The sequence below is a fragment of the Danio rerio genome, chromosome 4, assembly GCF_052040795.2.
Source record: "Danio rerio strain M-AB ecotype USA chromosome 4, GRCz13ab, whole genome shotgun sequence".
NCBI classification, from domain to species: domain Eukaryota; kingdom Metazoa; phylum Chordata; class Actinopteri; order Cypriniformes; family Danionidae; genus Danio; species Danio rerio.
The window spans coordinates 52,651,946-52,679,192 of NC_141024.2; the positions used below are offsets into that span (position 1 = coordinate 52,651,946).

Consider the following 27,247-nt stretch of genomic DNA (forward strand, 5'->3'; position numbering starts at 1 on the left):
ATAGGGTGGAGCATGACTTTTTATTTGGAGTGCTAAAGAGTTTTGGTTTTGGGGAGAATTTTATAAAGTGGGTTCAGATTTTATATAGAGGAGCGGTGTAGATAACTGCTATGTTCATATATGGTCTTTCCGGTGCCCGGAAGAACACAGTTTCCCTATCCGGGTGGTTGTACAAGTTAGTGATGTTATGAGCAGCCAAGCACGTGAAAGCTAAAATAAAGTAAGCCTATTGTTCCTGATAACTGTCTCCATTTTTCATATCAACAAACTACATGGTGTCAGAAGTAAAGAAGAAATAATGGCCGAGGGATTTCGCCGACCAGACCCGCTGATATTCGACGGCAATATAGCTGAAAACTGGCGAAAATTCGAATTGGAGTTCGACATATTCATCGCCGCAGCTCACAGCGATAAGCCAGAAAAAACCAAAGCCTACATACTCCTCAATCTCGCGGGACCAGAGGCGATCGAGAGAGAGCGTTCGTTCACATACGCTCCAGCGTTACTGGCAGCCGATGGTCAAGATGTAATCACGCCAGCGAGTCAAGAGAGGATCCAGAATGTTTAAAACGGAAATTCAGAGAAGTGTGTAATCCGGAGACAAATGTGACGATGGAGAGACATTCATTTAATACCAGGAATCAAAAACCAGGAGAAACTATCGAAGCTTATGTGAGTACACTTAGAAATAAAGCAAAAACATGTAACTTTGGTGCCCTCTCAGACGAATTAATCAGAGACAGGCTAGTGTGTGGCATAGACAATGATAGCGTGAGAAGAGTGCTGCTCAGAGAAAGTGATCTGACGCTTACAAAAGCGATTAAGATATGCCAAATCAGCGAATTGACCGAACAGCACACGAAAGTGCGGGCCGCACCGCGTAGCGGACTTGCGAGCGTCGACGCAATACACTTCAATGCAAAGGGGAGAAAAAAGGCAGTTGAGCACCAGCAGCGAAAACACAAGAGTGGGACAAAGAACATTGTCAACTGTAAAAATTGTGGTGGAAATCATCCAGCAAAACGTGATCAATGCAAAGCTTTTGGACAACAATGTCACCGTTGTAAAAAGTTTAATCATTTCATGTCCCAATGCAAATCTGCGTCATACGACAATTTCAAATCCATTCATCAAATCACTGACGCAAACACAGACAGTAGCGAAGAGTCATTTCATATCGATGGACTATGTCTGGGTGCCAGTGAAATAGATGCAGTTAGTCATAACAGGATAAACAAGCAAGAAATACATTGCAGCCTGACAGTAAATGGCAAGCCACTTGAGCTTAAAATTGACACCGGAGCAAAGTGTAATGTCATCTCAACTGAGACATACCAAACACTGAGACATGATGAGAAAATCCAGGAAAAGTCAAAAACAACATTAGTGGCTTATGGAGGCACTGTGATTCAAACACAAGGAACGGTGATGATGCAATGCTGGACTAGCAAACAAAAATCACATATGTTGGAGTTTCACGTTGTTGATAAAAATGTCAAATCATTGCTGGGCCTGCCAGACTGTTTAAAAATGGACTTGATATCCCTTAAGGAAGAAGTGCATGGAATTGATCTCAACAAAAATCCAAATTTGCCACAAGAAATATTTACAGAATATGCTGACCTCTTTGATGATAAGCTAGGCACCTTACCAGTGACATATTCGATGAAGATTAACCCGGACATTACTCCTGTGGTCCGCCCCCCTCGCCGAATACCTGTGGCGATGCGGGATAAAGTGGAAGCTGAATTAAAAAACATGACAAAGCTGGGGGTAATAACACCCATTTCAGAGCCCACACAGTGGGTGTCCCCAATGGTTGCCACACATAAAAAAGACACTGACAAGATTCGTTTATGCATAGATCCACGGGATCTAAACGAAGCCCTTATGCGCCCTCACCATCCCATGCGCACAGTAGAAGAGGTAGCTTCACAAATGTCCAATGCCAATGTCTTTTCAGTGCTTGATGCTAAAAGCTCATTCTGGCAAATTAAGTTAGATCACGAGTCCTCCCTTTGCACTGCTTTTGCAACTCCATTTGGCAGATATCGTTTTTTGCGCATGCCTTTCGGCATTAATTCAGCATCTGAGGTGTTCCAGAGGGCAATGGAACAGATCTTTGCAGGATTTCCATGTGCCATAATTGTAGATGACATCATCGTCGGAGGAAAAGGGGAAAAAGAGCATGATGAAAACTTAAAGAAGGTTCTAAACAGGGCACGGCAGGTGAATCTAAAACTCAACCCACAGAAGTGTAAGTTCAAGCTCAGAAAAGTCAGTTATGTGGGCCATCTGTTCACAGAACAAGGACTAAAACCAGACCCAGCCAAAATACAGGCCATAACAGAAATGCAACCACCAAGTGACAAAGCTGCTTTGCAACGTTTTTTGGGTATGGCTAACTACCTCTGCAAATTCATTCCAAACTTTAGTGAACTGGCAACACCACTACGACAGCTGCTCCACAGGGACGTAGCTTGGTGCTGGTCGCATCAACAGCAGGAGGCATTTAACATGCTAAAAAAGTGCATCACATTCCCACCAGTGCTGAGATATTTTGATGTAAGCAAACCTGTAACTATCACATGTGATGCTTCTCAATATGGATTGGGCGCAGCATGTCTACAGGATGATCAGCCTATTAGCTATGCCTCACACACTCTCACTGAGACTGAAATGAGATATGCACAAATCGAGAAAGAGCTATTGGCTGTGGTCTTTGCCTGTCAAATGTTCTACGATTATATCTACGGAAAACCGGTTTTGGTGGAAACAGACCATCAGCCCCTTGTTACAATTCTGAACAAACCTCTACAATCAGCTCCAGCACGACTACAGCGAATGATACTGAAGCTGCAAAAGTTCGATTTGACCCTTACCTACAAAAAAGGAAAACAGCTTTACCTGGCTGATACTCTGTCACGTGCTCCCAGAAAGGTGACAACAAAAAATGATGAGGAGGAGTTTGATGTCTTGGCTGTTCAGATGATTTCAGTAAACCGGCTACAAGAGCTCAGAGAACACACTGAAAAAGACAGCTCTCTGCAAATTCTATGTAACACCATTAAGCATGGTTGGCCAAGAAAAATTTAAAGTGTTCCAGTGCAATTGAAACCCTTCTTTCCTTTCAGGGATGAGCTCAGTGTTGGGGATGGAATCATCACAAAGGGAACAAGAGTTCTAGTTCCTCACAGCCTGCAGAGTGAATATTTGCAGATTTTGCACAAAGGCCATGCAGGAGCAGAAGCGACCAAACGCAGAGCACGCAATGCTGTTTTCTGGTTGACTATAACACAGGACATAGACAATTTTGTACAGTCCTGCAGCATATGCAATGCTCTGAAGCCCCATCAACAAAAAGAGCCATTGCACCTACACGAAATACCAGAACTGCCTTGGTCTGTTGTTGCCACTGACATATTTGACTGGAACAGCCAACAGTACCTAGTGCTAGTTGATTCATACTCTGGCTGGTTTGAGATAAATTCACTTACAAACATATCTTCACAAAACATCATCAGCAAATTAAAAAGGCACTTCTCTGTGCATGGCATTCCCCAAAAGCTTATCACCGATAATGGCACGCAGTTCACAAGCCAGATTTTCAGAGACTTTGCAAGTTCATGGGACTTTTGTCACATCACTAGTAGTCCTGAATACCCTCAGGCGAATGGCCTTGCAGAGAGAGCTGTTCGTAGTGCGAAGCGCCTGCTTGAAACTACCAAGAGGGATGGGACGGACTTGTATTTGAATTTGCTAAACATCTGCAACATTCCTCGGGATAAGATCCTGGGTTCACCAGCACAGAGACTGATGTCCAGGGTAACACGTACCAATTTGCCAATCAGCAAACAGATGCTGAAACCAAGGACGAAGGACACAGTGAAGGTAAAAACACAACTTTCAAAAAAGAGACAAATGCAAAAAATGTCCTACGACAAAAAGAGCAAGCCGCTCTCCCCACTACATGAATCCCAAGTAGTAAGGATGCAAACAACAAAAGGACACGACAAAATTGGAGTTGTCAGAACCCCTCTTGTCAAGCCCAGATCGTATATTGTGGAGTCCGATGGCAAAGAGTACAGGAGAAATCGTCGACATCTGCTTCCTGTAAAAGAACCACTACCACACTGCAGACAGGCCGATCTGGAGGACTTGTTGTCACAACTTCATTCTATGCCAGACAGCAACAGCCCACCTAAAGATGCTGTGCGTACGGAAGAGAACATTCCACCTGAGCCAACTGATCAAAAGTTGCCTTATCGTACTAGATATGGTCGGGTTTCAAAGCCTAATCCAAAGTACTTTGACTAAATGTTGTTAAAAAATCAACATAAAGAACATATTATTGCAGAGAGTAATTCTGATAGTTTATTGTTATTTTCAGTTGCAATCCAAGTTTTGCTATTTCTATAAGTTACCAAGACATTTGTAAAGTTGTAAAAGTATTCTCTTAGAGGGAGAACAAAAAACTAAAGAAAGGGGATGTAGATAACTGCTATGTTCATATATGGTCTTTCCTGTGCCCGGAAGAACACAGTTTCCCTATCCGGGTGGTTGTACAAGTTAGTGATGTTATGAGCAGCCAAGCACGTGAAAGCTAAAATAAAGTAAGCCTATTGTTCCTGATAACTGTCTCCATTTTTCATATCAACAAACTACAATAATTAAAAAAAGTTACATAACTGACGTTACAAGCGCAACTTTTTAATAAATGGCAGGTTTTATAAATCTTGATTTTAATTAATATTTTATTACATAAGATATCCTTGTCAAATTTCACCTAATTTGTTGTTACCTTTATTGTGTAACATTTTTTATCCACATGTAGAACATGCTTAAAGTTAGTTTTCCAGTCTTGTTTGATTATATAATCATATATTCTTATATCAAAAGAAAATCTATTACATTTGTTCTCTTTTTGCTGTTTATGTTAATTGTTAAGATACAGCAATGTTTCCCTAAGCCTGTATGAAATTTTTATTTCTGCATAATAATGATTAATAATAATTGTTATTGATAACAATCCCATAATAATACAAATAAAATAGCAGGGACAGAAGCAATAACACTGTAATGGAAATTCATTTTTAGATGAGCTTTATATGTTAGAAACTTGTCTAAGACTCATTATTACATGTGTGTGTATCTGTGTTCTCCATATGTTCATCATAAAACCTATGTGTACATTTTTATAGATAACTATATTTCTTTAGGTGAAAGATTTTTCATTATCCTAAGAAGGATGTGTGGTTGTTATGAGCATATCGCACGAACAACAGAAGACGCCTGACGTTATTGTAGATGAGGCCTTATTGGGAGTTGACCTCGTAAGCAGTACAAACCAGATAAAAGGGTGAACACTAGGGATGTAACGGTATTGTAAATACCGTCATACCGCAATATTAATTTTTTTCGATATTACCGAAGTCGCATGACTCGGTAAAACTATAGGTCTTCTGAGAAAATTTGCTTAGGCGAATGAAGCGAACGGGAGGTAGCGAAAACTACAATACCCATCAGCCCATGCTTGACCATCATCCCTTGCGGTCTGTTGTCGCTACAGATCCAGTAATGCGGAAATGGAGTGTGCTGCTAGAAGCGGGGATGAAAAGAGCTGGAAAACTCTAAGGCCCCGTTTACACTAATGCGTTTTAGTTTGAAAACGCATAAGTTTTGCTACGGTTACGCCAACCGTCCACACTACGCCGGAGTTCTCGAGCGCCGAAAACGGAGCGTTTCGAAATGTGTGGATAATGTCTCAGTGTGGATAATGGAAAATGGAGACATCTGAAAACGGAGGCGGGGCTGCAGACGTTCACCTCTCTGATTGGGGCTTTTCCTGATTATTAAGTAGCCTAACACGCACAGTTCAGTCCTGCATCCTCTCCTTGTAAGTTCAAACTTCGCAAGTTTGATCAAGGCTGCAGTCTCTTCTTCTCAGTTTGATATGGAAAAGCAGACTATACCGAGGATACGGGTAAATCTTCAAAGGGAACAGTGTACTTTATAACTTCATTCACATCACCCTGGCTTTGTTGTTTCACTTTATCAACAATAAAATGTAAACATGATTTAAGGAACTGCCTATTTTCATTTTAATATTAGCAACTTAGACAGCAGACATGTTGAGGCGTCGTGCTGCATAAGATGAGTGTCATCTTCACTGTGTGGATATTTATAACAAAACGGAGCCGATAACAACTGCCTCCTTTCAATTTCAGTGAAAATACGAAACACAGCCTCTCTTTTGCTGAGTATCAGTTTTAATAATCGATAATGGCCATTTTAAAAGTATAACATACAATAAGTTTATACATTATAGGAAATAAAGGCAAGCGATCAGTCAATATACAGAATGTAGGCTACGTGGTTACATTAACCATTAACTTATCTTTGCGCTCAGCCAAAACACGTTACCTGAGAACAAGTAATAGATTCCAATGACCAAAGTCAGGGAATATGTCGTTAGATAAAGACAACAAGATAAATGAAATATTCCGTTTAATAAATATAGCGAGATTAGATCCAGCGGGAGATGCTTGATGAGAAGTCCGACTAGCTGAGCTCTCATCTGTGTAGATGGGCTGAGTGTGATTAAATGTTGAATGTGATGAGTTTTCAACAATACTAAATTGAAACTTTATTGTTTTTACATGGTTTAATAATTTTTTGTTATTAAAATTTAAGTTCCTGTTTCAAAGCTTACAGATAGATGGCTAATTTGTATGTCATTGACACTTTTGGCACTTTTTTGGAGTATTTTCATAAGTTTTGTTTTTTCCTGTAAATGATTCAATAAATACCGTACCGTGACATTCATACCGAGGTATTACCGTACCGTGAAATTCTGATACCGTTACATCCTTAGTGAACACACTTGACTTCAGTATCTCACTCTGCAGAAACTGTTGTTGCTGTATGACTGTGATCTTCTTTATAAAGAATAAAACTTGTAAAAGACATCCCAGGTAAGACTTTGTTTCTTGACCACTGAGAGAGCCTCCTTAGAGAAAATAGCCACTACAAACACCTAATAGCATCAGTAACTTGATAACCCTACCTGATAGCCTTTTTAATGTTGGCACATTGGTACATCTGCACAAAGATGTCGGACAGCTGCTTGAAGATCTTCCTTTGGAGAAATTTTACACTCGAAAAATGTGAGTATTTACTCTAGACTGCAAAGCCCACCCCAACACTTACAAAAATAATAAATGCTGTTCACACACACACACACACACACCACAGGTATGCATGAATAGTCACTAGACAAATGTAGCCAAGGTGAGTACATCTTAATTTTCAGTCAAAAAATAAAATAATGTAGTTATACATTATTGAAATTATTAATGTATTCATCAACAATTAAAGAAAATATGAATGTATGATTAAAAGAATGAATAATAGTAACCATGATAAATAAATACAAGTCAACAAGATACGAAACTAAGCTTTATTCAAACGTATTCAAACAATCATGTATTTCAGACAAAACCCCATGTTCTGCTGCTTGCTGGACTTCTGGACTTCACTTGTTTTTGCCATCACATCCCTCAGTGCTGCAGTCAGACTGGAACAGAGTTGTGAGGTGGGGCTGTCCATGCCTGAGAAACCGATTCATACTGAAGATGAACAGACCACACCAGCATCTGGCTCAGATGAGGACACGCAGGCAGGTGGAGGGATGCAGGGTCTTGTCCACGGCACTACAGCATCTTCAACATTTCCTTCAGCAGCACACTGCTGTTCTTCATCATCATCACTGCACACACCAGTCTGAGGACATTTCAGATTATGCAAAGCTTTTAATAAAGAAGTCATTTAACAGCACACTTTTTGAGTTTCATTTGAGTTCTGAATTGGAAGTAATAACATGATCTAAGATCAACATGTTTTGAATTCAGGTTTTCTCTGTTTTCTTGCCTTGCAAGTCCTGCTCCAGCCCAGAAATGGCATATAAATCAACATTAAAGAAATTGTTGTAATAGTGGTTTGAAACAACAATATTTTGTTAAACAAATATGATGATAGCATTTGTTCAGTTACTCTGCATCAGCTAACACACAAACATGTGTGCTTCCTTTTCTATAACAACCAGACAAGAGTCACGTTACCTCTGTGATTTGTGTGCTCAAAATTATACTTTCATAAATGTATCACAAAAAGAACAGAAGAAAACATTACTGTATTAATATTACATGTATCTCACCTAAGCTGTATTGACAAAAGTGCATTCTACACCAGCATAAACAAATCACTCAGACGTCTGTTTAATGTTAGAATTTGCTAACCTGCAATACCTCCTATATTTTTTCTGTCAGACATTGAATAATCGTCTTTATGTAAATTAACGTTTGAAACGTAACGTCATGTGCTTACAGAAGTTCCTACATGATAATTTACAGCAAGATAAAATAAATATACTGTAAAGCATCTTTACACTTTCAGTAATTCTACAGTTCACTGTACAGTAGCTCAACTATTGCTATTTTACTGTAACTTAACTCAAGGAACCGTCTTTCTGGATTTAATTACTTACATGTAAGATGTCTAAATCCATCCAGTTTTCCACAATGTGACGTAGCATCATCATCTTGCCGTATGGTTTTTCGTGGCCTCCTGTGATAGATGTACCCATCTGATGAACACTTCAGAATGTGGACAGAAGCAGTAGGAGATTTCTCGCTTTCTCTTTCACGAGTTTATACGGATACGACGTGGAATAGTGCACGCAAATCTGAACGCCTTGAAAAAGTCGTAGCGCTACCGGTTGTTGTCAACAACAAACTCTTCCGCCTTAAAGCTCCGCCTATGCTGGTTGATTGACACCTCATTTGCATTTGATTTATCATTTGCGATGTCTGTTTGAGCATTTGATTCACCATTTGCGATGTCAGTTTAAGGATTTGATTCACCATTTGCAGAGTTGTTTGAGCATTTGATTCACCATTTGCAATGTCGGTTTAAGGATTTGATTTATAGTTTGAGCATTTGATTCACCATTTACGATGTCAGTTTGAGGATTTGATTTATCATTTGCGATGTCAGTTTGAGGATTTGATTTATCATTTGAGGAGTCGGTTTGAGGATTTGATTCACCATTTGCAAAGTCCAATTGAGCATTTGATTTATCATTTGCAGAGTCAGTTTTAGGATTTGATTTATCATTTGCAATGTCGGTTTGAGCATTTGATTTATAGTTTGAGCATTTGATTTATCATTTGATCTTTTAAGCATTTGAATTTTCATTTTAATTTTGATAGGAAAAAACTTCCATAATTTGCCTCCCATACAGAAATCACTAGTTCGATCCCTGCTTGGAACGAGTGGGTTGGTGAAGGACTAGTTGAAATATGATAAATGTAAATAGTTTTGAATACCTGGGATTTTACTACGGTCATCAGTGCTGTAATGTAACATTCCTTATGTGTAAAACCTACAGTAATTGAGTAATTTGTTTATATTACTGTTGTTGTATTACTTCATGAATGAGTTGGTCAGTTGTGAACATTTGACATTATTGCAGCACAGTGCTTTCCCACACTTTAACTAGAAGAGGTCCTCATTGAGCTCTGATTTAGAAAGCTTTGAGTAACGAACCTTTTTCTAATACAATTGGGTCGAGCGCTTCACTTGGAAAGCTTCATTTCACCATCACTAGTAAACACTTTACCAGCGGCAGGAACAACCTGTGTTGAATAAATGCTCTCTTTAGCCAAAAATGTGTTCTCTGTCATTGTTCACCCTGTCACAAATCCCTCCTTGATAGGGTGGACATATGCATCGTTATTAACACTTCATTCATTTATTTAATATTTTATTGTTAATTAGTGAATGTTTTTATGTTATAACACTTATATACGCAAATACATACTGCACCAGTAGATGCGACAAGACAAACCTTTTGGCAATATTTGTCTCAGTATTTATAAAGAATAATCTTTTAAAGTCCATATAATGGAGATCATTTACTGTTTGAAATAAAACAACAGCCCTAAGTATTTGTAAATTTATGTGAAGATCTGTAATCTAATTATTTACCTTATTCTGAAAAAAACAACAACAGTATTATTAAGGTGTTTAACTTGAGTTGCTTCCAACATTCAGTGGTTTGCAGTATTAGTGAAAACATAAGTTGAATTGTTGAAAATGTTTACAATCCTTTTACATTAACCCCTTAATATTTCTTGTTGTATCTGTTGGTTTTCAAATGTTCCTCCATATTTAGTTCACTAAATAAAGCCTTTGTCCACCCTGCCATGCCAATGTCCACTCTGTCATCTTGTTTTCCAGTCATGTTCAAATTTTATGAAAATGAACAAATTATTTATAACCTCAGCAAAACATCTTGTGTAATTTCTTAATAAACCAATAAGGGCCAGTTAATATTGTTTGAAAGTTTGACAAAATATTTTAGATTTTGGGTTTTATTTTGAAAAGAATGTGCAACAATTGCATATTTTATTGGGAAATCATTGTTTTGTCTATTATTTTATTATTATTATAAATAGACTTTTTCATAATCTAATGGGTTGGTAAAGGGATACATTACCTTTCTGAAAATACATTTTATAATCACACTGAAATGAAGATACTTATACTAAATTTGAATTTGTCCTTGATCAAAATAAAAAAAAATTACCAAAAAATTTCCTTAAAATGTGAAAATGACCAAAACAAGAAAAAATGACCAAAAAATGACCAAAAAAAAATAAATAAATATATGTTATTTGTTATTTGTAAAAAGTGCAGGAGCTTGACCAACGTTAATTTCTTACAGCCTAAGTTCTAATTAATACCACAACTATGTGGTTAAATCAGAAATCCTAAACTTTTTTTTTTTTAATGTTAATGTCTCAAAGGCACTTTATAGTGATAATGACCCTAAAAACGTTTTTCAAAGTTGTCTTAAAATGTTTATTAAAGGTTTTGATCAACTTCAAATACTGAATGTGTGTGTGTGTGTGTGTGTGTGAGAGAGAGAGAGAGAGGAGAGAGAGAGAGCGCAAGTGTAAAGTAGAAAACGAGGGAGAAGTCATGACTGCAACAGTAAGTGGTAAAAAAGCTGAACAAAAAAAGACTTTTATTTTGGCGCGGTGTGTGACGTCATAAGGCTGCGCCGCTCTAGCGCTAGATTCAGCTGGAGAAAGGTTTGTTTTAACACGTTTACATAAATATCAAGCGATTGATTAAAGTTTCAGGTTTTTCATCCTATGCTAAATTATGTCCCTGCTGTTGACATTGTTTTGACCTTTTATACAAGGAAATACTATTTTACTCACAGGAATGGGCTATTGTTTGAATAAGTTAACAGAAATGTGAGTAATAAGTGTTTTAATGAAGCTTTAATTTATTAAACAGCATAATGTCATTCCATTCTAAGTGTACATCACTTTATAAGAAATGAAGTACTAGTTTTAATCAGCTCATTATTTCTTGCTCAGACTTACCTGATTTCTGTTTAATTACTCTCATATAAATAAACTGTTGAAGCAAGTGTTGAAGAGAAGTTATTTTGTTTCTGTTCATTGTTTTATTTATTTTAAACAGGACATTTTTATTGTTTTGTTCATTTTAAACAGGATAAAGTGTCCAAACGCAGAGAAAAACTCCTGCTGAAGCGACTGATCTCCACACTGTTATAAAGATGGTGTTTATTAAAGAGGAGAGTGAAGATCTGAAGATTGAAGAAACATTCACAGTCAAACAGGAAGATCTGCAGGAACAAACAGGTTGATTTTTATTCTCAATGACCAACTCAGTCATTTAATCCTCATTCAGATATATTTTAATAAAAAGAATACTAAATTAATCCATCTTGCAGCCCCGAGTGTGCTGCCTAGTTCTCCTAAACGCACATAAGCACTCGTTGAAAGACAGGAATGAGTTAATTTCTTGTTACTTGTTCTCATGTCTTTTGTCATTCTTTTAATGCATTATTAGTCTCCCATTTTCTCTACCTTCTTAAGTTTATTGCTTTTCTTGTTCTCCTGTTTGTAAAGCGTCCTTGAGCACTGGCGCTATATAAAATAAATAAAAACAATAAATTAAAAAAACTTTAACTCCCCCGCACATTCCAACTGGTAAAGTTTGTCTTTACTCCACCTATTTTATGGAGGGCTGTCAAAAACATTTATTAGAAGCATCCGAAAGGTATCTGTGGGTTTTGTATGTAGGGGGATGTGTGGGGGAGAGAGGAAAGAAAAAAAGGGGTGATCGCACAAACACCTATAAACACAAAACGACACAATATTGAAACAAAAACAAAACTACCCTATTATTGACAAAATATACTTGAGAACTAGAAATAACAACAACGAACATCTGCTATAGTGGTAATTTAAAAGTTAACCGAAGACTGACATTAACATTTGTATCGTCTTTGACAGCCCAGTGTACTGTCGTGATTGCCATTATTTCAATGGCTTTCTTCAAAATATCCTCTTTAAGGAAAAGTAGTGGCATTTAATCAGGAAGGTGCGTGGCGGTTGCTTGTCGTCCACTGGTTTGCTGCGTAGAGTTGTATCGTCTTTGACAGCCCAGTGTACTGTCGCTATTGCCATTATTTCAATGGCTTTCTTCAAAATATCCTCTTTAAGGAAAAGTAGTGGCATTTAATCAGGAAGGTGCGTGGCGGTTGCTTGTCGTCCACTGGTTTGCTGCGTAGAGTGCAGTGTGCCTGGTCCAGAAGTGAAGTCTTCTCGGGGTTCAGGGTATCTTTTAGGACGCCAGCTACAAATTCCGTTACACGTCTGCTTTCCTCCCGTGCTTCTTTAACTCCCGTAATGTGGAGATTTGAGCGGTGAGACCTTTCCTCAAGATACTTGCTTCGGTCTTTTAGCAAAGCCAGAGTCGGAGTAACTCTGTCTGAAGCTGGTCAATTTGATTGCAAAGTTCATTTGACTGTCCAACGGCCTTTTCTTCAATTTTAGCAATCAAATCATCTTTTAGTGCATCAATAGTTTGAAGGACCGCACTGTTGTCATTTGCCGGAGCTGTCTCTTTCTTAGATGCAGCTTGCACTTTGGGGTTAGCATTAGCATGGGGGCTAGTAGCGGATTCCGCCTCCCTATGGTTGCTTCTGCCTTTTTTCAGCCTGATTCAATTTGGATTACGTTCAGAAAAGCTAGACTCCGACACTTAAACACTTGTTTTCCAGTATAGGTTGGATTTCCGGTAATAGTATTTAGGATAAGAGCATTATTAAATGAAATTTTAAGTTTCACATGAGAATCTCAACAGTTTGCGTCTTTATATGGCCCTGCTATGTCCAAAACAAAAAATATAACAATAATCACAATGAAACGCAAGACCGTCAGCCAGTGGCGGTTCTAGACCACAGTAACTGGGGGGGCTGGGCAGGGGCCACTTCTACTTTTAGGGGGCACACTGTAACATACATCACAAACTGTTTTAACAATTATTCGAAGTCATTTTTATGCATCACTCTGCAGTCTTCATAAATATTCATTCATTAATTTTCTTTTCGGCTTAGTCCCTTTATTAATCTGGGGTCACCACAGCGGAACGAACCACTAACTTATCCAGCATATGTTTTACGCAGCGGATGCCCTTTTAGCTGCAACCAATCGCTGGGAAACACCCATACACCGACAATATAGCTTAACCAATTCACCTATACCACATGTTTTTGGGAAACCGGAGCACCCCGGGGAAAACCCACGCCAACACGGGGAGAACATGCAAACTCCACAAAGAAATGCCAACGGACCCAGCCAGGGCTTGAACCAGAGACCTTCTTGCTGTGAGGCGATTGTGCTACCCACCGCGCCACTGTGCTGCCCTGTCTTCATTAATAAGCTAATTAAATAACTTAAACTCGAAATAATCTTTCATGTTCATTTATTTGACAAGTAACTTTGTATGGTAGGATAACACATTTTAAACATTCCAGTACATCAAGGCACATTTTTACACCTGTAAACTTTAACAGATCCAGTTGAAGTCCATTTTTCCCCCTCCCGTTAATTTAAAATAGTGTTTCCCAAGTGATCTAAATTAAACCAAGGAGATTTTCACAATATTTCCTATAAAACACAAATAATTCTTCTGGAGTCATAATAAGTCTTATTTCTTATAGTTTATTTCTTGAATAAAAGCGGTTTTGATAAAAAAAAAATAAAATAAATATAAGTCAGTGTTATTAGCTTTCTTAGGAAATATTTACTGTATATTTTACTGATTGTCTACACAACAAACCAGTTATATAATAACTTGACTAATTATTCCAACTTTCCTAGTTAACATAACCTAATTAATCTTTAAATTACACTTTAATGTGAATCAAAGACTGTAGAGTACTTAAAGGGACTTTATGTTTGCTTCAATACGTACTTTCGCTTTTTGTTTCTCACGGCCAATTGTTAAATTTACACTGCTCGTCTCGACAGTTTCTCTTCTCGTTTCCTGCACTGCAACAGTTCAGTCAACTTCTCTTTCTTCCGCACACCACATAATGCTGCCCTTTTCAACTCTCCTCCTCTTTCTTTATACTTTCAACCATTTCCTTTTTGCCGTCTTATGGGTGGAGACCAATTAAACAATGTTGTCTGTCGTCACAGAAAACAGAAAACTATCATAAATGCATGATTATATGCTGTCATGGCTTTGCAATAAAAAAATGTTCTTATAATAGAGGTCAATGGAGAAAAAAACAGCCATGAATACAATGAAAAGGGAGTAAATTTGCCCAGAGTGTATTTTTTTTTTCAAAGCATTTTCCAGAATATGTTAAAATAATATGTCCTTTAAATATAAGTCCGTTTGCTGAAACACAGAGAAAGCTTTGGCCAAATTCAGCTTAAAAATCCCCCAGAATGGATGAAACTGACCCAACAGCACACAAGGAGAAATGTGCACATTCCAGCCTTTATGCAGATGCTGGACAGGTATGTCTCATGTCTGCGAGGCAAATATTCAGCTTTTACCCCAGAACTTTTTTTCTGATATGTTGACCAGTCAGGCACAGAATGAACAAGTATTCCCTGTCTGCTTTACAAATTTTAGAAAAACATTTTGTTGTAATTATGAATATATACAAATAAAAATAGGCCATTTACAGCTTTCAAATTTGTGTCTTATCCATATGACCAAAATGGCTTTTATGATCAATTATGTAAGAAACTCTGAAAACTGGACTGACACAGTTTCAATTCACTATAACTTCTGTTAAGCGGCTTTGACACAATTTACATTGTAAAAGCACTAGATAAATAAAGATGAATCGAATCTGCTTAAATGTGGACACGTTAATGGACCAAACAAAATATGATCTGGTTTATTTTACATTCGCCATGCATCAAAATTACAGTGTGTGTAGCCAATGTTTCCAGTGTCTTTTCACTTTTCAGCTTTTGATGAGAGTTTTAAGACTTAATGAAAACTAATGTTTTATCTATTTATTTCAGACCTAATTGAAGAGAATGAGGGGAGTAAAGAGGAGGAACATCATGTCAAAATTGAGGAAAAAACTCATTTACAGACTGATGGCATTTTGAAAAGGAGAGACCAGAATCGTTTCACCTGTATTCAGTGTGGGAAGAGTTTTGGAAGAAAAGGGGATTTTAAGATTCACATGAGGATCCACACTGGAGAGAAACCATTCACATGCACTCAGTGTGGGAAGAGTTTCAACCAATTATCAGCCCTTAATCTACACATGAGGATCCACACTGGAGAGAACACATTCACATGCACTCAGTGTGTGAAGAGTTTTCGAAGAAAATGGGATCTTAAGATTCACATGAGGATCCACACTGGAGAGAAACCATTCACATGCACTCAATGTGGGAAGAGTTTCAGCCGATCATCACACCTTAATGAACACATGAAGATCCACACTAGAGAGAGACCTTTCACATGCACTCAATGTGGGAAGGGTTTCACCCGATCATCACACCTTAATCGACACAAGAAGATCCACACTAGAGAGAAACCCTTTACTTGCACCCAGTGTGGAAAGACTTTTAACTGCTCATCATGCCTTAATACACACATGAGGATCCACACTGGAGAGAAACCATTCACATGCACTCAGTGTGGGAAGAGTTTCAGCCGATCATCACACCTTAATGAACACATGATGATTCATACCGGAGAGAAACCATTCACATGCACTCTATGTGGGAAGAGTTTTGGAAGAAATTTCGATCTTAAGACTCACATAACAATCCACACTGGAGAGAACACATTCACATGCACTCAGTGTGGGAAGAGTTTTGGAAGAAAATGGGATCTTAAGATTCACATGAGGATCCACACTGGAGAGAAACCATTCACATGCACTCTGTGTGGGAAGAGTTTCAGCCGATCATCACACCTTAATGAACACATGAAGATGCACACTGGAGAGAGACCATTCACATGCACTCAATGTGGGAAGAGTTTCAGCCGATCATCACACCATAATCGACACATGATGATCCACACTGGAGAGAAACCATTCACTTGCACTTAAGCCGTGGTCACACTGGACTTTTCTCCCCATGGATTTCCTTTCATAAGCACGGGAATGCGTCAGACCACAAACCAAGTTTGTGTGTTAAGTTTCGCAGTTCACTGCGTTGCAAAGTTTAAGCTTGGTGAACTCTGACCTGCGAAATCTCATCACTTGACTGTGTGAGACCAATTAAAGATAAAAACATGACCTCTATGGACAGAAATTTGAAATATGGACCAATCGCTCACTTTTTATGTCTAATCATCTTGTTTAATCCCGCCCCTTTTCGCAGTGCCAAACAAAAGAATTTTGCATGCTCAAACTCTAGTGTGACTGCAGCTTCGGTGTGGGATGAGTTTCAGCAACTCCTCAGACCTTAATAAACACATAAAGACCCACACTGGAGATAAACCATTCACATGCACTCAGTGTGGGAAGAGTTTCAACCAATCAGCAAACCTTAATGAACACATGAAGATCCACACTGGTGTGAAAGAGTATATGTGCTTGAGTGTGAGAAGACTTTTATTACAAAACTGAAACTGCACCAGACGTTTCACACTTGAGAGACCGTACAAGTGTTCACACTGTGACAAGAGGTTTAATCAGTTAACACAACTGAAAACACAAAAGAGGATTCACACTGGAGAGAAACCGTACAGATCTAATCAGTGTCTACAGAATTGGACAAAAGTTGCAAACATGACATGAATGCAGCAAAACATTTTCTCATGTGCACAGGATGTTTCATGTCTGAATAATGTTTGAAAAGGCTGAGTGATGGTATACTGTTTTCCAACACTCCTACACTGCAGTAGGTGGGGTTGTAAATGTGTTGTGCTGCTCACGTTTACTGTAAACACAATGATGGCGGCTGAAAGAACAGTTTCATAAACATCTGGCAAACAGCACCTCTGCAGATTAAAATCTCTCTTTGCAGGTGATTGTACAGGTGCGGATACATCTGTACTCTACTCTCCAGTGTATTCATGTAGCTAGTGTTGTTTTGGATGATGTTCTCTGTCTGACTCCCTGAATGGGTAGCATCACTGGTAAGACACCGCACATCAAAGAAGGTGGAGCTCCAGGACAGTTAGTTTGCATATACCAGGGCCTCAAGTTTAGAAAACCCATTCAATTGTCCTATGTTGCATCTTTTATTTGTAAAGTTTCGTTACTTCTAGGATCAAGATTATTTCTAGTTTACTACATTTACTTTTTTTGAGTAGAATACAAACTTGATGAATATTTGATAATTTAGGCAGAGCGACAGGTATTAAACAGCATATAGTAGGTTAAAAAACTGTTTAAAAAAAAAAAGGTAGAATCGTTTGTGAAAATACTCTATAATACCATAAAATATCATATTAAAATGTTTTACAAACTGCAAAAGCACAAATTTTTAAGAAAATGTGTCTGTTTTCCTACTTCCGGAAAGTCCGCTTTCGTCCCCGGTGACATCAGAAGAGTGACTTATGTGACAGGTATGCGTTGTTTACAGTGGGGCAGAGGAGCTAACAGCAGAAATGGTTGTTAGTTTTGGTGTAATTTATCATCATCGTGCTATTTTATTACGTTTATGGGAACTGCACAAACTCCAGTCTGTCAACATATCAAGTCCACAAGTTTCATGTTGCTATTTTGGTTCATGAAGTGGGATGAATCCTAAGAATGATAGCAGACGCGAAAACAGCGAGAAACACTCCTGGATCAGTCGGAGATGCAGCTCGACGAAAACAAGAGCTGTACACGGTAAGACAACTCGTTTTTCATTTATGTTTGTCAACTTTCAAGTCAGTGAGCATGATTGAGTAATTTGAAGCAACGCAATGTGTTTACTTTGGAGTAGACTAGCACTGCTGCTAGCTTGTATTGTTAAGCATATTAAATATACTTTTTTAAAGTGTGTAAAAATGTGAACATATAATAAGACGGCAAGTAGCATCAGTTTGCTAGTATAATAAATGTCTTGTATAGTTACAGCGTTGTGACTTTGTTTGCTTTTTGGTGTGTTTATTAGACTTTGGGAGACATGCTGACGCGGAGCTGAAGGCTTTCTCTCCACGGGCTTCTCGCTCAACTGTGCTTCACTGTAGGCTCACGGAGTAACCTCAACTAAGGTAAAGTTGATTTTATATTCGCACATTTGTTTAGTGACAGCTTGTGTGACACACTCTTAGTATTGTTTACCATAGTACTTTGAACATAATGACTGCAATCACACATAAATATTAATTAAAAACAACATTAGCTCATAAATGGGAAAAAAACAAACAAATTTAGAGGTCTTTAGAATTGCGTACAAAGACAGTATGTCCAGCTATAGAAGGGCTCTAAAATCTGCCAGGGCCGAGCACCTGCGCAAACTGACAGAAAATAATCATAACAATTTTTATTTAACACCATTGCTAAATTAACAAATAATTGGTCAACTATGGAACAAAATGTTCCACCGCAAATTAGTAGTGATGACTTCATGAATTTTTAAGTGATAAAATAGAAGGCTTTAGACAGAAAATAGGAGATGCCAAACTTTCTGCACCGGCTTATACTCCAAATCCTGTAAATATTTCACTGAGTCGTAATAATAATAATAACCTACAGTGCTTCAAAATCATAGAACAGGAAGAGCTAGATAAAATTATAAATAGCTCTAAACCAGCTATGTGTATGCTGGACTCAATTCCAACAAAATTACTGATAGAGCTGCTATCTGCTATAGGAGAACCTCTTCTTAACATTATCAACTCTTCTTTATCTATAGGCCATGTTCCAAACTCTTACAAGCTAGCTGTTATTAAGCCTATTATTAAGAAACCGCAACTAGACCCCAACAACTAAGCTAACTATAGGCCTATTTCAAATTTTCCATTTATATCTAAAATACTAGAAAAAGTTGTTTCCACTCAATTATGCTCTTTTCTGCAGACAAACAATATTTTTGAAGTGTTTCAGTCAGGTTTCAGGGCTCATCACAGTACAGAAACCGCCTTAGTGAAAATAACCAATGATTTACTCTTAGCTGCTGACCGAGGGTGCGTCTCGCTATTAGTTTTACTCGATCTTAGTGCGGCATTTGACACCATTGACCACAATATCCTCATAAATTGCTTAAAGTCTACAGGTGTCCAGGGACAGGCTCTACAATGGTTTAAGTCATACTTAACTGACCGCTACCAGTTTGTGAATATTAATGGACAGCCTTCACCAGTCAGCCCAATGCAGTATGGGGTGCCTCAAGGATCAGTTTTAGGCCCTTTGCTGTTTACAATTTACATGCTACCTCTGGGAGACATTATTAGAAGACATGGGATCAGCTTTCACTGCTATGCAGGTGATACTCAACTATATATTTCAACTAAACCTGACGAGATGTCTGAACTGTCTAAACTAACTGAGTGTATTAGAAATGTTAAAGACTGGATGACCAACAATTTCCTTCTCCTAAACTCAGACAAAACAGAATTATTACTTATTGGGCCTAAATCTTGTACACAGCAGATCTCGCTACTCAATCTACAATTAAAAGGATACAAAGTTAGCGTTAGCGCTACTATAAAAGATCTGGGTGTCATATTAGACAGCAGTTTAACTTTTGAAAACCATATATCCCATGTCACAAAAACTGCCTTCTTTCATCTGAGAAATATCGCTAAATTACAAAGTATGCTATCCATCTCTGATGCAGAAAGCTAGCCCATGCTTTTATGAGCTCTAGGCTGGATTACTGTAATGCTCTATTTGCTGGATGCCCAGCATCCTCTATTAACAAACTTCAATTAGTACAAAATGCAGCAGCCAGAGTTCTGATCATATATGATCAAATAACCCCAATTTTCCCCAATTTTCACCTATAAAGCTCTAAATAATCTAGCTCCTGTTTCTCTAACCAACCTTCTGTCTCGCTACAAACCAACTCGCTCTTAAGGATCTCAAAACTCAGGGCTTCTGGTAGTACCTAGAATAGCAAAATCAAGTAAAGGTGGTCGAGTCTTCTCTTTCATGGCTCCTACACTCTGGAATAGCCTTCCTGATAACGTCCAAGGCTCAGACACACTCTCCCAGTTCAAAACTAGATTAAAGACCTATCTGTTTAGTAAAGCATACACTCAATGCATCACCTAGCGGGTTCCACACAGGCTTCTGCATCTTGCTTATATACACTATGAACAGCAGCTACGCTAATTATTTTCTTTATTCTCTATTTTCACCTGGGGATACTCATCCCGAGGTCCTCAGATTATGCGGAGTCACTGATTGGATCCAAGACCAGCGACGTGATGATCCCAAGGATTCCATATCCAGGACCAGGCCATATCCTGAGCTGCTGCTGCGCTGATGGTCGTGGGGAGTGGAGAACATGAGTCTGATTCCAGCGACGCTCCAGGGACAGACGAGTCTTCGCTGAGGCCATCTTCCAGCCTCAACCACGGCGAATGAAGCTCTGCACAAGACTTTTGGCCTGCGGAGAAATTAAAATGGTTGTGCCCAACTGAGTCTGGGTCTCTCAAGGTTTTTTTTTTCTTCACTCCCATCAGGTGAAGTTTTTTTTTCCCTCTCCGCTGTCGCCACTGCCTCGCATGGTTCAGGATTGGTAGAGCTACGCATCTATGAATTTGCTCTTCAGTGTTTGAACTCTCAGTAATGATTAAATCACACTGAACTGAGCTAAGCTAAACTGAACTGAACTGAACTTAAACACTAAAACCTGAACCACACTGTTCCAGTTACTATGACCATTTATGTGAAGCTGCTTTGACACAATCTACATTGTATAAGCGCTGTACAAATAAAGCTGAATTGAATTGAATTGAATTAATGTGAGGGGTGTGCATGCCTCTGTAAGCACAGTCCGGTAATATCTGGGTCAATGGAGGTCAGCTTCAGTCTCAGGTTTGGCTCAGCATCCACCTTGCTTCTGTACTTTGTCTTTATGACAACAAGTGAAGAGAAGCCTTTCTCACACAAATATGTGGTCGCAAAAGGAAGGAGAATGCGTATGGCTTTATCCGAAAGCACAGGGTATTCATTGTGCTGCTTTATCCAGAAGTCTAACAATGTCTGCTTTCGAAAAGCTGCCTTCAATGTTTCATTACAGGACAACTCTATCAAACTCTCCTGCTCACCAAGAGTTAAGTTTGCAAAAGCCATTTGAGGGGTGTCAATGCTGAAAGGGTTTCTTATCCAGCTGCTCGCTTTAGCTATATGCGTCACTGGGAAATAATCACTGAACTGTTCTCTTAGCGACACAAGGTGTGCAGCGATGTTCTTCTTCACTCCATCATCAAGTGTCAATTCATTGTCAGACAGAAAACTCTCCAAAGCAGGGAAAGCTGAAACATCACCTGTCTTGACTTTGATTTCAAATAACTCCAACTTTTTCAGTAGTGCATTGATTTTGTCCTGCACATCAAATACATTGATGGAGAGTCTCTGTAGTCTTAAATTCAGCATGTTTAAACGTGAAAAAATGTCAGACAAGTATGCCTGCTGACTGAGCCACACAGTATCCTCAAAAATGTCTGACAAGAGAAAATTTGTGTCCTGTAAGAACATCTGGACCTCTTTGTGCAATTCAAAAAGCCTTGAAAGCACCTTTCCTCTTGAAAGCCATCTTACTTCGGTATGAAGCAAGAGTTGGACATGCTCACTGCCCATCTCCTCACAGAGCACATGAAATAAGCGAGCATTCATTGGTCTGGCCTTAATGAAGTTCACAGCGGAGTCCAGCACAGACTTCAGGTCATCAGGCATTTTCTTCACAGCCAGCGCCTCACGATGGATGCTGCAGTGAGTCCACTGCATCTCAGGTGCCACCTCTCGGATGCGAGCTGCTGCTCCACTATGACGACCTGTCATAGCCCTCGCCCCGTCTGTACACACTCCCACACACTTTTTCCAGTCCAACTTGTTCTTTGTGATAAATGCGTCCAGTACTTGAAATATGTGCTCTGCTGTGGTTCGGGTTTCAAGTGACTGGCAAAACATAAAGTCCTCCAGAGCTCCACCATCATATTCATATCTCACATAAACCATTAAATTGGCCAAATCAGCAATATCTGTAGTCTCATCAAGCTGGATGGCAAAATACCGACTGTTTTTAGCACGCTCAATCACTTTTTTTAACATCATCAGCCATGTCTTTTATTCTCCGTGACACAGTGTCATTCGAAAGTGGCACCAAGTTTAACTATTTGGCAGCTTTCTCTCCACACATGATGCGTGTCATTTCTTTGGCTAAAGGTAAACACAGTTGTTCTCCAATCATGTGCGGTTTACCTGCTTTGGCGATCCTGAGGCTGGCATGATATGAAGCTTCCTGTGCTCTGACTATAGGTGTGCTGCAGGATTGAATTGTGGTTTTTGACTGCTTAACTTCATTATGTTTTCGTAAAAAAAAAAAAAAAAAAAAACATAGGTTTGTCCTTAAGCGCAGTATGCTTGGTTATAAGATATCGTTTCATGGAAGCATTGCTAAGAACTTTGCCACATATCACACACTGTGGCCTGGGGTCTTTCTCTTCCCCGCTCCAAATAAACCCAAATTTGATGTAGCTTGAGTCATAATTTCTCACCGTTTTGTGTTGTTCGCTGCTGCTGGTAGATGCTATGGGACATTACCAACATTCTTATAACTTGTGCTCATCTCACTCTCTTCCCCTTCCTTTTTCGTGCTGGATACACTCTCCTCCTGAACACATCTCTTCCTAGATTGAAGCCAGGATAGCAGTTTTGCTGACTTTTTTATCGTTTATCATCAGTTATCCTTCATGTAGGCCTTCTTAATATTTAAATACTCCCGCTAAACCCAGCAGTTTCCGTTATTTTCAAAGTTTCTATGGCGACGCATAAAGTTTACCATGTGAGCTGGAGTGTTGTTGCTAGATCAGATAACGTTATGATTGCGGCCGGGAGTTAACGAGAATTATTTATATTACTTATTAAATTATTGTTAGCCTAAACAGTAACAGAAATGATGTTATATTGAGGTCCGGATCTGCAGTTAGACTTTACCGACTCGCACGTCTGGCCGGCCGTGCATCCGATGGAGATGATTATGAATATAACGTTCATTTTTCTTTTTACCCTTTTCTGCAGATATTGACGTCCTAATTATATTGTGAACTAACGTTATCTGATATTACGATCCTCAAAACGTTGCCATTTTAACAGCTTAATTATGATATTTGATCTATGAAGGGCAAAGAGCACTGCCAGGAGCAGATGCCTTGATAATTCACATAAACGTTAACGTTACCACATGACCACAAGTGGAAGAAGAATAGCGTAACTATTTTAACTTAATTACATTGTGAATAACGCAACTCATCCATTTTATGTGTAAAATAACCGGCTCCTTAGAGTTCAGCGGTTATTTTTCACAACCAATTGGTGTGTTTTTGGTAGCCTATTTAAAATGTGTTTAAGTATCTGAAACCTGAAATAAACGTTATTTGTTTGAAAACGCTGATATATTGTGCTTTATGACAAGCGTCATAACCTTTTCCTCCACCTTAGCGTGAGCCATAGCGGGTGAAATATTTGAATATATCAGCTGAAGCACCGAAAGTTGATGTCGGTATCAAGGGCATTTGCGCTTGACATTGGTGGGCACGGGTGAATAAACACTTCCCCAAGAATGAATTTCGTTATTTTATATATATAAGTTCTGACAGGAGAGTTAAATTTACTGGTCAGTTTGTTATTTGCCTGTAGGCTTCGAGTTTTAACAGATTAAAAAAGTAATAATATGATAATAAATTGTATTTTAAAAAGAAGTACATTTTTATCGTTCTTTATTCTAACTTTTCATTAATTATAAAACTGTTATATAAAGCTTACAGTTTAAATGCACATTTGGAAATAAACACTATATATGGTAGTATGGTAAGCAAATTTTGGTACATCAAAAAGTGTGGTTATGATAACCATCCGACTAGCTAATTCAGCAAAAATAGTTCTCAAAATTTCATTAAAATGCAATACTTATCCCTCATAATTAAATAGAAAATCAGGCGAATAATGACGGAGTAATTGTAATCTTGTCTCCAATAGTGTGCAGTGAACATATATTTGGTAAAGTGTGCAGTGAATATGCAGTAAATATCTCCCATTGTGTACAAATGTGCAAGTAAACATATATTGTTTAACATATGCAATGAACATGTTATTCTGTATAATCATATAAATATGTGTACAAATAAGTGTGAAGTGAAGGTATAACAGTAAGAGCAAGCCTAGTAGTTAGCTGAGTACATGTAAACTTTAAACCAGCACTTAAAGGGCAAACAGCCAAGAATATACCTGAGTTCAAAAGGCACACAGCCAAAAATATAGCAGGTTCACAGCACAAGACCATATCTGTGGGAAAAGTCTGCAACACTACATGTATAAAAGCAAGACAGGGACACAGAGAGGCAGAGGTTCATGGAGAGACATTTGTTTGTCTGTTAGCCTCTCGTTTTTATTGTCTGGCAATAAATCCAACTTTTGAAATCAAGACCCACTGACTCGATTGCTGATTGAAAGACAATGAACAGAACACGACAAATTGGTGACCCCGACGTGATTTGGCTAGGAGCAACAGAGTGGGGACCTCGCTGGCGGAGTCTGATGCGGGCGACACAATTGCAGTGGCCACTGTGAAAAAAAGGTAAGCAATTTTTTGCTTATTTAATGAAAAATTGTGTGGCTCGACGGACTCTGCTTGTGAGGGTAAAAACACTCAAAGTGCTCTTCCAAACTTAAATAATTAATACGTTTAAAAAAGGGTTTTGATTTCAGAAGAAAATGTTGCATGCAACAATCTGTGTCTTGCTTTAAGAGGGCCTTGAGGATAAAGATAAGACATTAACAACTAATTGTTACTTATATTAAAGATTTTTTGAAGGAAGTAAGGATAAAATCTTAATATATTGTGACGATTAATAAGTTAAAACAGATTAATAAAGTAGAGAGAAGCGCGCAAAGACCTCGGAGTACCCGTTCTGTTTTAATAATAATAAATATTATGATTCAGGAGGCTGGGGGAAAAAAGGCAAAATTCCTGGAAAATGCTATTTTTACTGTAGAGCAGTAGAGATTGGAAGCAGAAGTAACAGGTCACTTAGGAAAGTGTTGAAAGCCTGTGTGTGTTGGGCTCTGTGTCCGTGAGATTGCGGTATTGAATAAGGTTAATACATGAACCCCATAGGATAAGGAGGGTAGAAAAGTAAATGCTTTAAAAAGTGTGTGATAAAATATTACATGAACCCCATAGGATAAGGGGGGTAGAGGAGTGAATGCTTTTAGAAGTGTGTTTGCAATAAAGCATTAAAGTGAATGAATGTTTGAAGAAAGAAAGGTGAATAAAAATTGAGGAAAGATTTGGGAAAACAAAGTTGAATAAATGGAAAAGTTACCTAGTTAAAATAAAAAAGTAATAATAATAATAATTAGGCTTGTGCTGCAGCAATTAAAATTTAAAATAAAAGTGAGGGTAAAACAATAATAATAAAATAAAAATAAATATAAAAATTAAATAAATAAATTAACAATCAAAATAAATAAATAAACATAACTTGACTAAAATAAATAAAGGATAAAATAGAAGGATAAACAATTAATATTGATTGATATTTAGACAAGAAAAAAAAGTCACAATAATAAAAAACTCAATAAATAAAAAATATATATATATAAAAATAAAAAAAAAATTAATAAGACGTACAAATTATATAAAATTTAAACTACTTATTTGAAGAATAAATAAACAAATAAGAAAAAACAATAATATTAATAACAATAATAATAATAAATAAATAAAAATAAATAAATAAAATTCAGATACCAAACAAGTGGAAAAAGAAAATTTATTAAAGTCAAATACAAATAATAAAAACAAAGTTTTAATCATAATAATAATAAAAATAATTATAAGAAGAAGAAGAACAACAATCAAGTGATAAAACAAATAAATAAAAGAATAACAAAATAAAAACACATAATAGTTTACAGATAAAGAAGATAGCAATGGCAAGCTCTCCAGTAGAAATACTAGGATCAAAGTATCCATTGTGTAAAGAGCTTATTGATAAATATTCAAAAAAGTGGCAACTTAGAACTAAAAATATGATGACAATCTGGCCACAAGGTGTAACTTTTGATGTAGCATTATGTGAAGAAATGGATACTTAAATAAAAAAATTATAAAAGAAAAGGTAGTAGCAGAAGGAGACAAAAAAGAGATGAAAAAAGAGCAAAAGAGAGAGAAGTGTTAAACATGTTCAAAAAAGGAGAAGATAATTTAAGAAATATTAAAAAGGCAAGAAAAATGCTGAAAGAGGCTGACAAAGAAACCACTGCTAAAGAGCAAATGTTTAATAGCCCTCCACCTTATTTACAAGCTGAAGGGCAATTCCCTATGCTTAAAGGGCTCATGGAGGTGTCAGGAGAACTTAAAATGGAAGGAGAGATGGAAATGGAGGAAAAACAATTAGGGGCAAGCGTAAAATCAAAACAATCAGCAAATAAGCAAAATAAAGGGGCATATGCACCCTTGGATTGTTATAAACAGGCCTGTGAAGCGTTAGAACAAATGAATAAACAGTGTGAGGACAAATTAGAATATAGGGAACCAAAAGAGCAGACAAAATTATATAATAAGGGAAGGGGAGCATGGGGTGGAATTAAAGATATTGACATGGGAAGTACAATTGGAGAAACTGAAAAACTGTTAAAAGACACATATGACAAAGTAAAACAAAAAAGGAGATTCTTATTCAGTTCAGATGAGGAAGAAGA

The 27,247-nt window shown here is 37.8% G+C and overlaps 3 protein-coding genes across 5 annotated transcripts in view; 1 reads left to right on the forward strand and 2 right to left on the reverse strand.

Moving 5' to 3' along the window:
- Window positions 1-27,247, reverse strand: part of LOC137491225 (uncharacterized) — a 481,743-nt gene that overhangs the window by 62,457 nt on the left and 392,039 nt on the right. The window lies entirely within an intron of this gene.
- On the forward strand, window positions 11,102-21,280 carry LOC137490932 (uncharacterized). 3 transcript variants are annotated; one of them, XR_015942606.1, is made up of 5 exons: window positions 11,102-11,156; window positions 11,589-11,738; window positions 15,435-17,949; window positions 18,067-18,217; window positions 18,486-21,280. XR_015942606.1 is itself a non-coding variant. In XM_088650558.1 (3 exons), exons 2-3 carry the CDS (start codon window positions 11,654-11,656, stop codon window positions 16,481-16,483), a joined length of 1,134 nt encoding a protein of 377 aa, XP_088506684.1. In that variant the 5' UTR covers window positions 11,102-11,156; window positions 11,589-11,653; the 3' UTR covers window positions 16,484-21,280. The 3 variants fall into 3 exon arrangements, 1 of the variants encoding a protein (XP_088506684.1); XR_015942605.1 differs by having other exon boundaries at window positions 15,435-18,217; XM_088650558.1 differs by having other exon boundaries at window positions 15,435-21,280.
- On the reverse strand, window positions 21,270-25,986 carry LOC148682155 (zinc finger BED domain-containing protein 5-like). The gene has a single exon (XM_088650644.1). It carries the CDS (start codon window positions 22,595-22,597, stop codon window positions 21,281-21,283), a length of 1,317 nt encoding a protein of 438 aa, XP_088506770.1. The 5' UTR covers window positions 22,598-25,986; the 3' UTR covers window positions 21,270-21,280.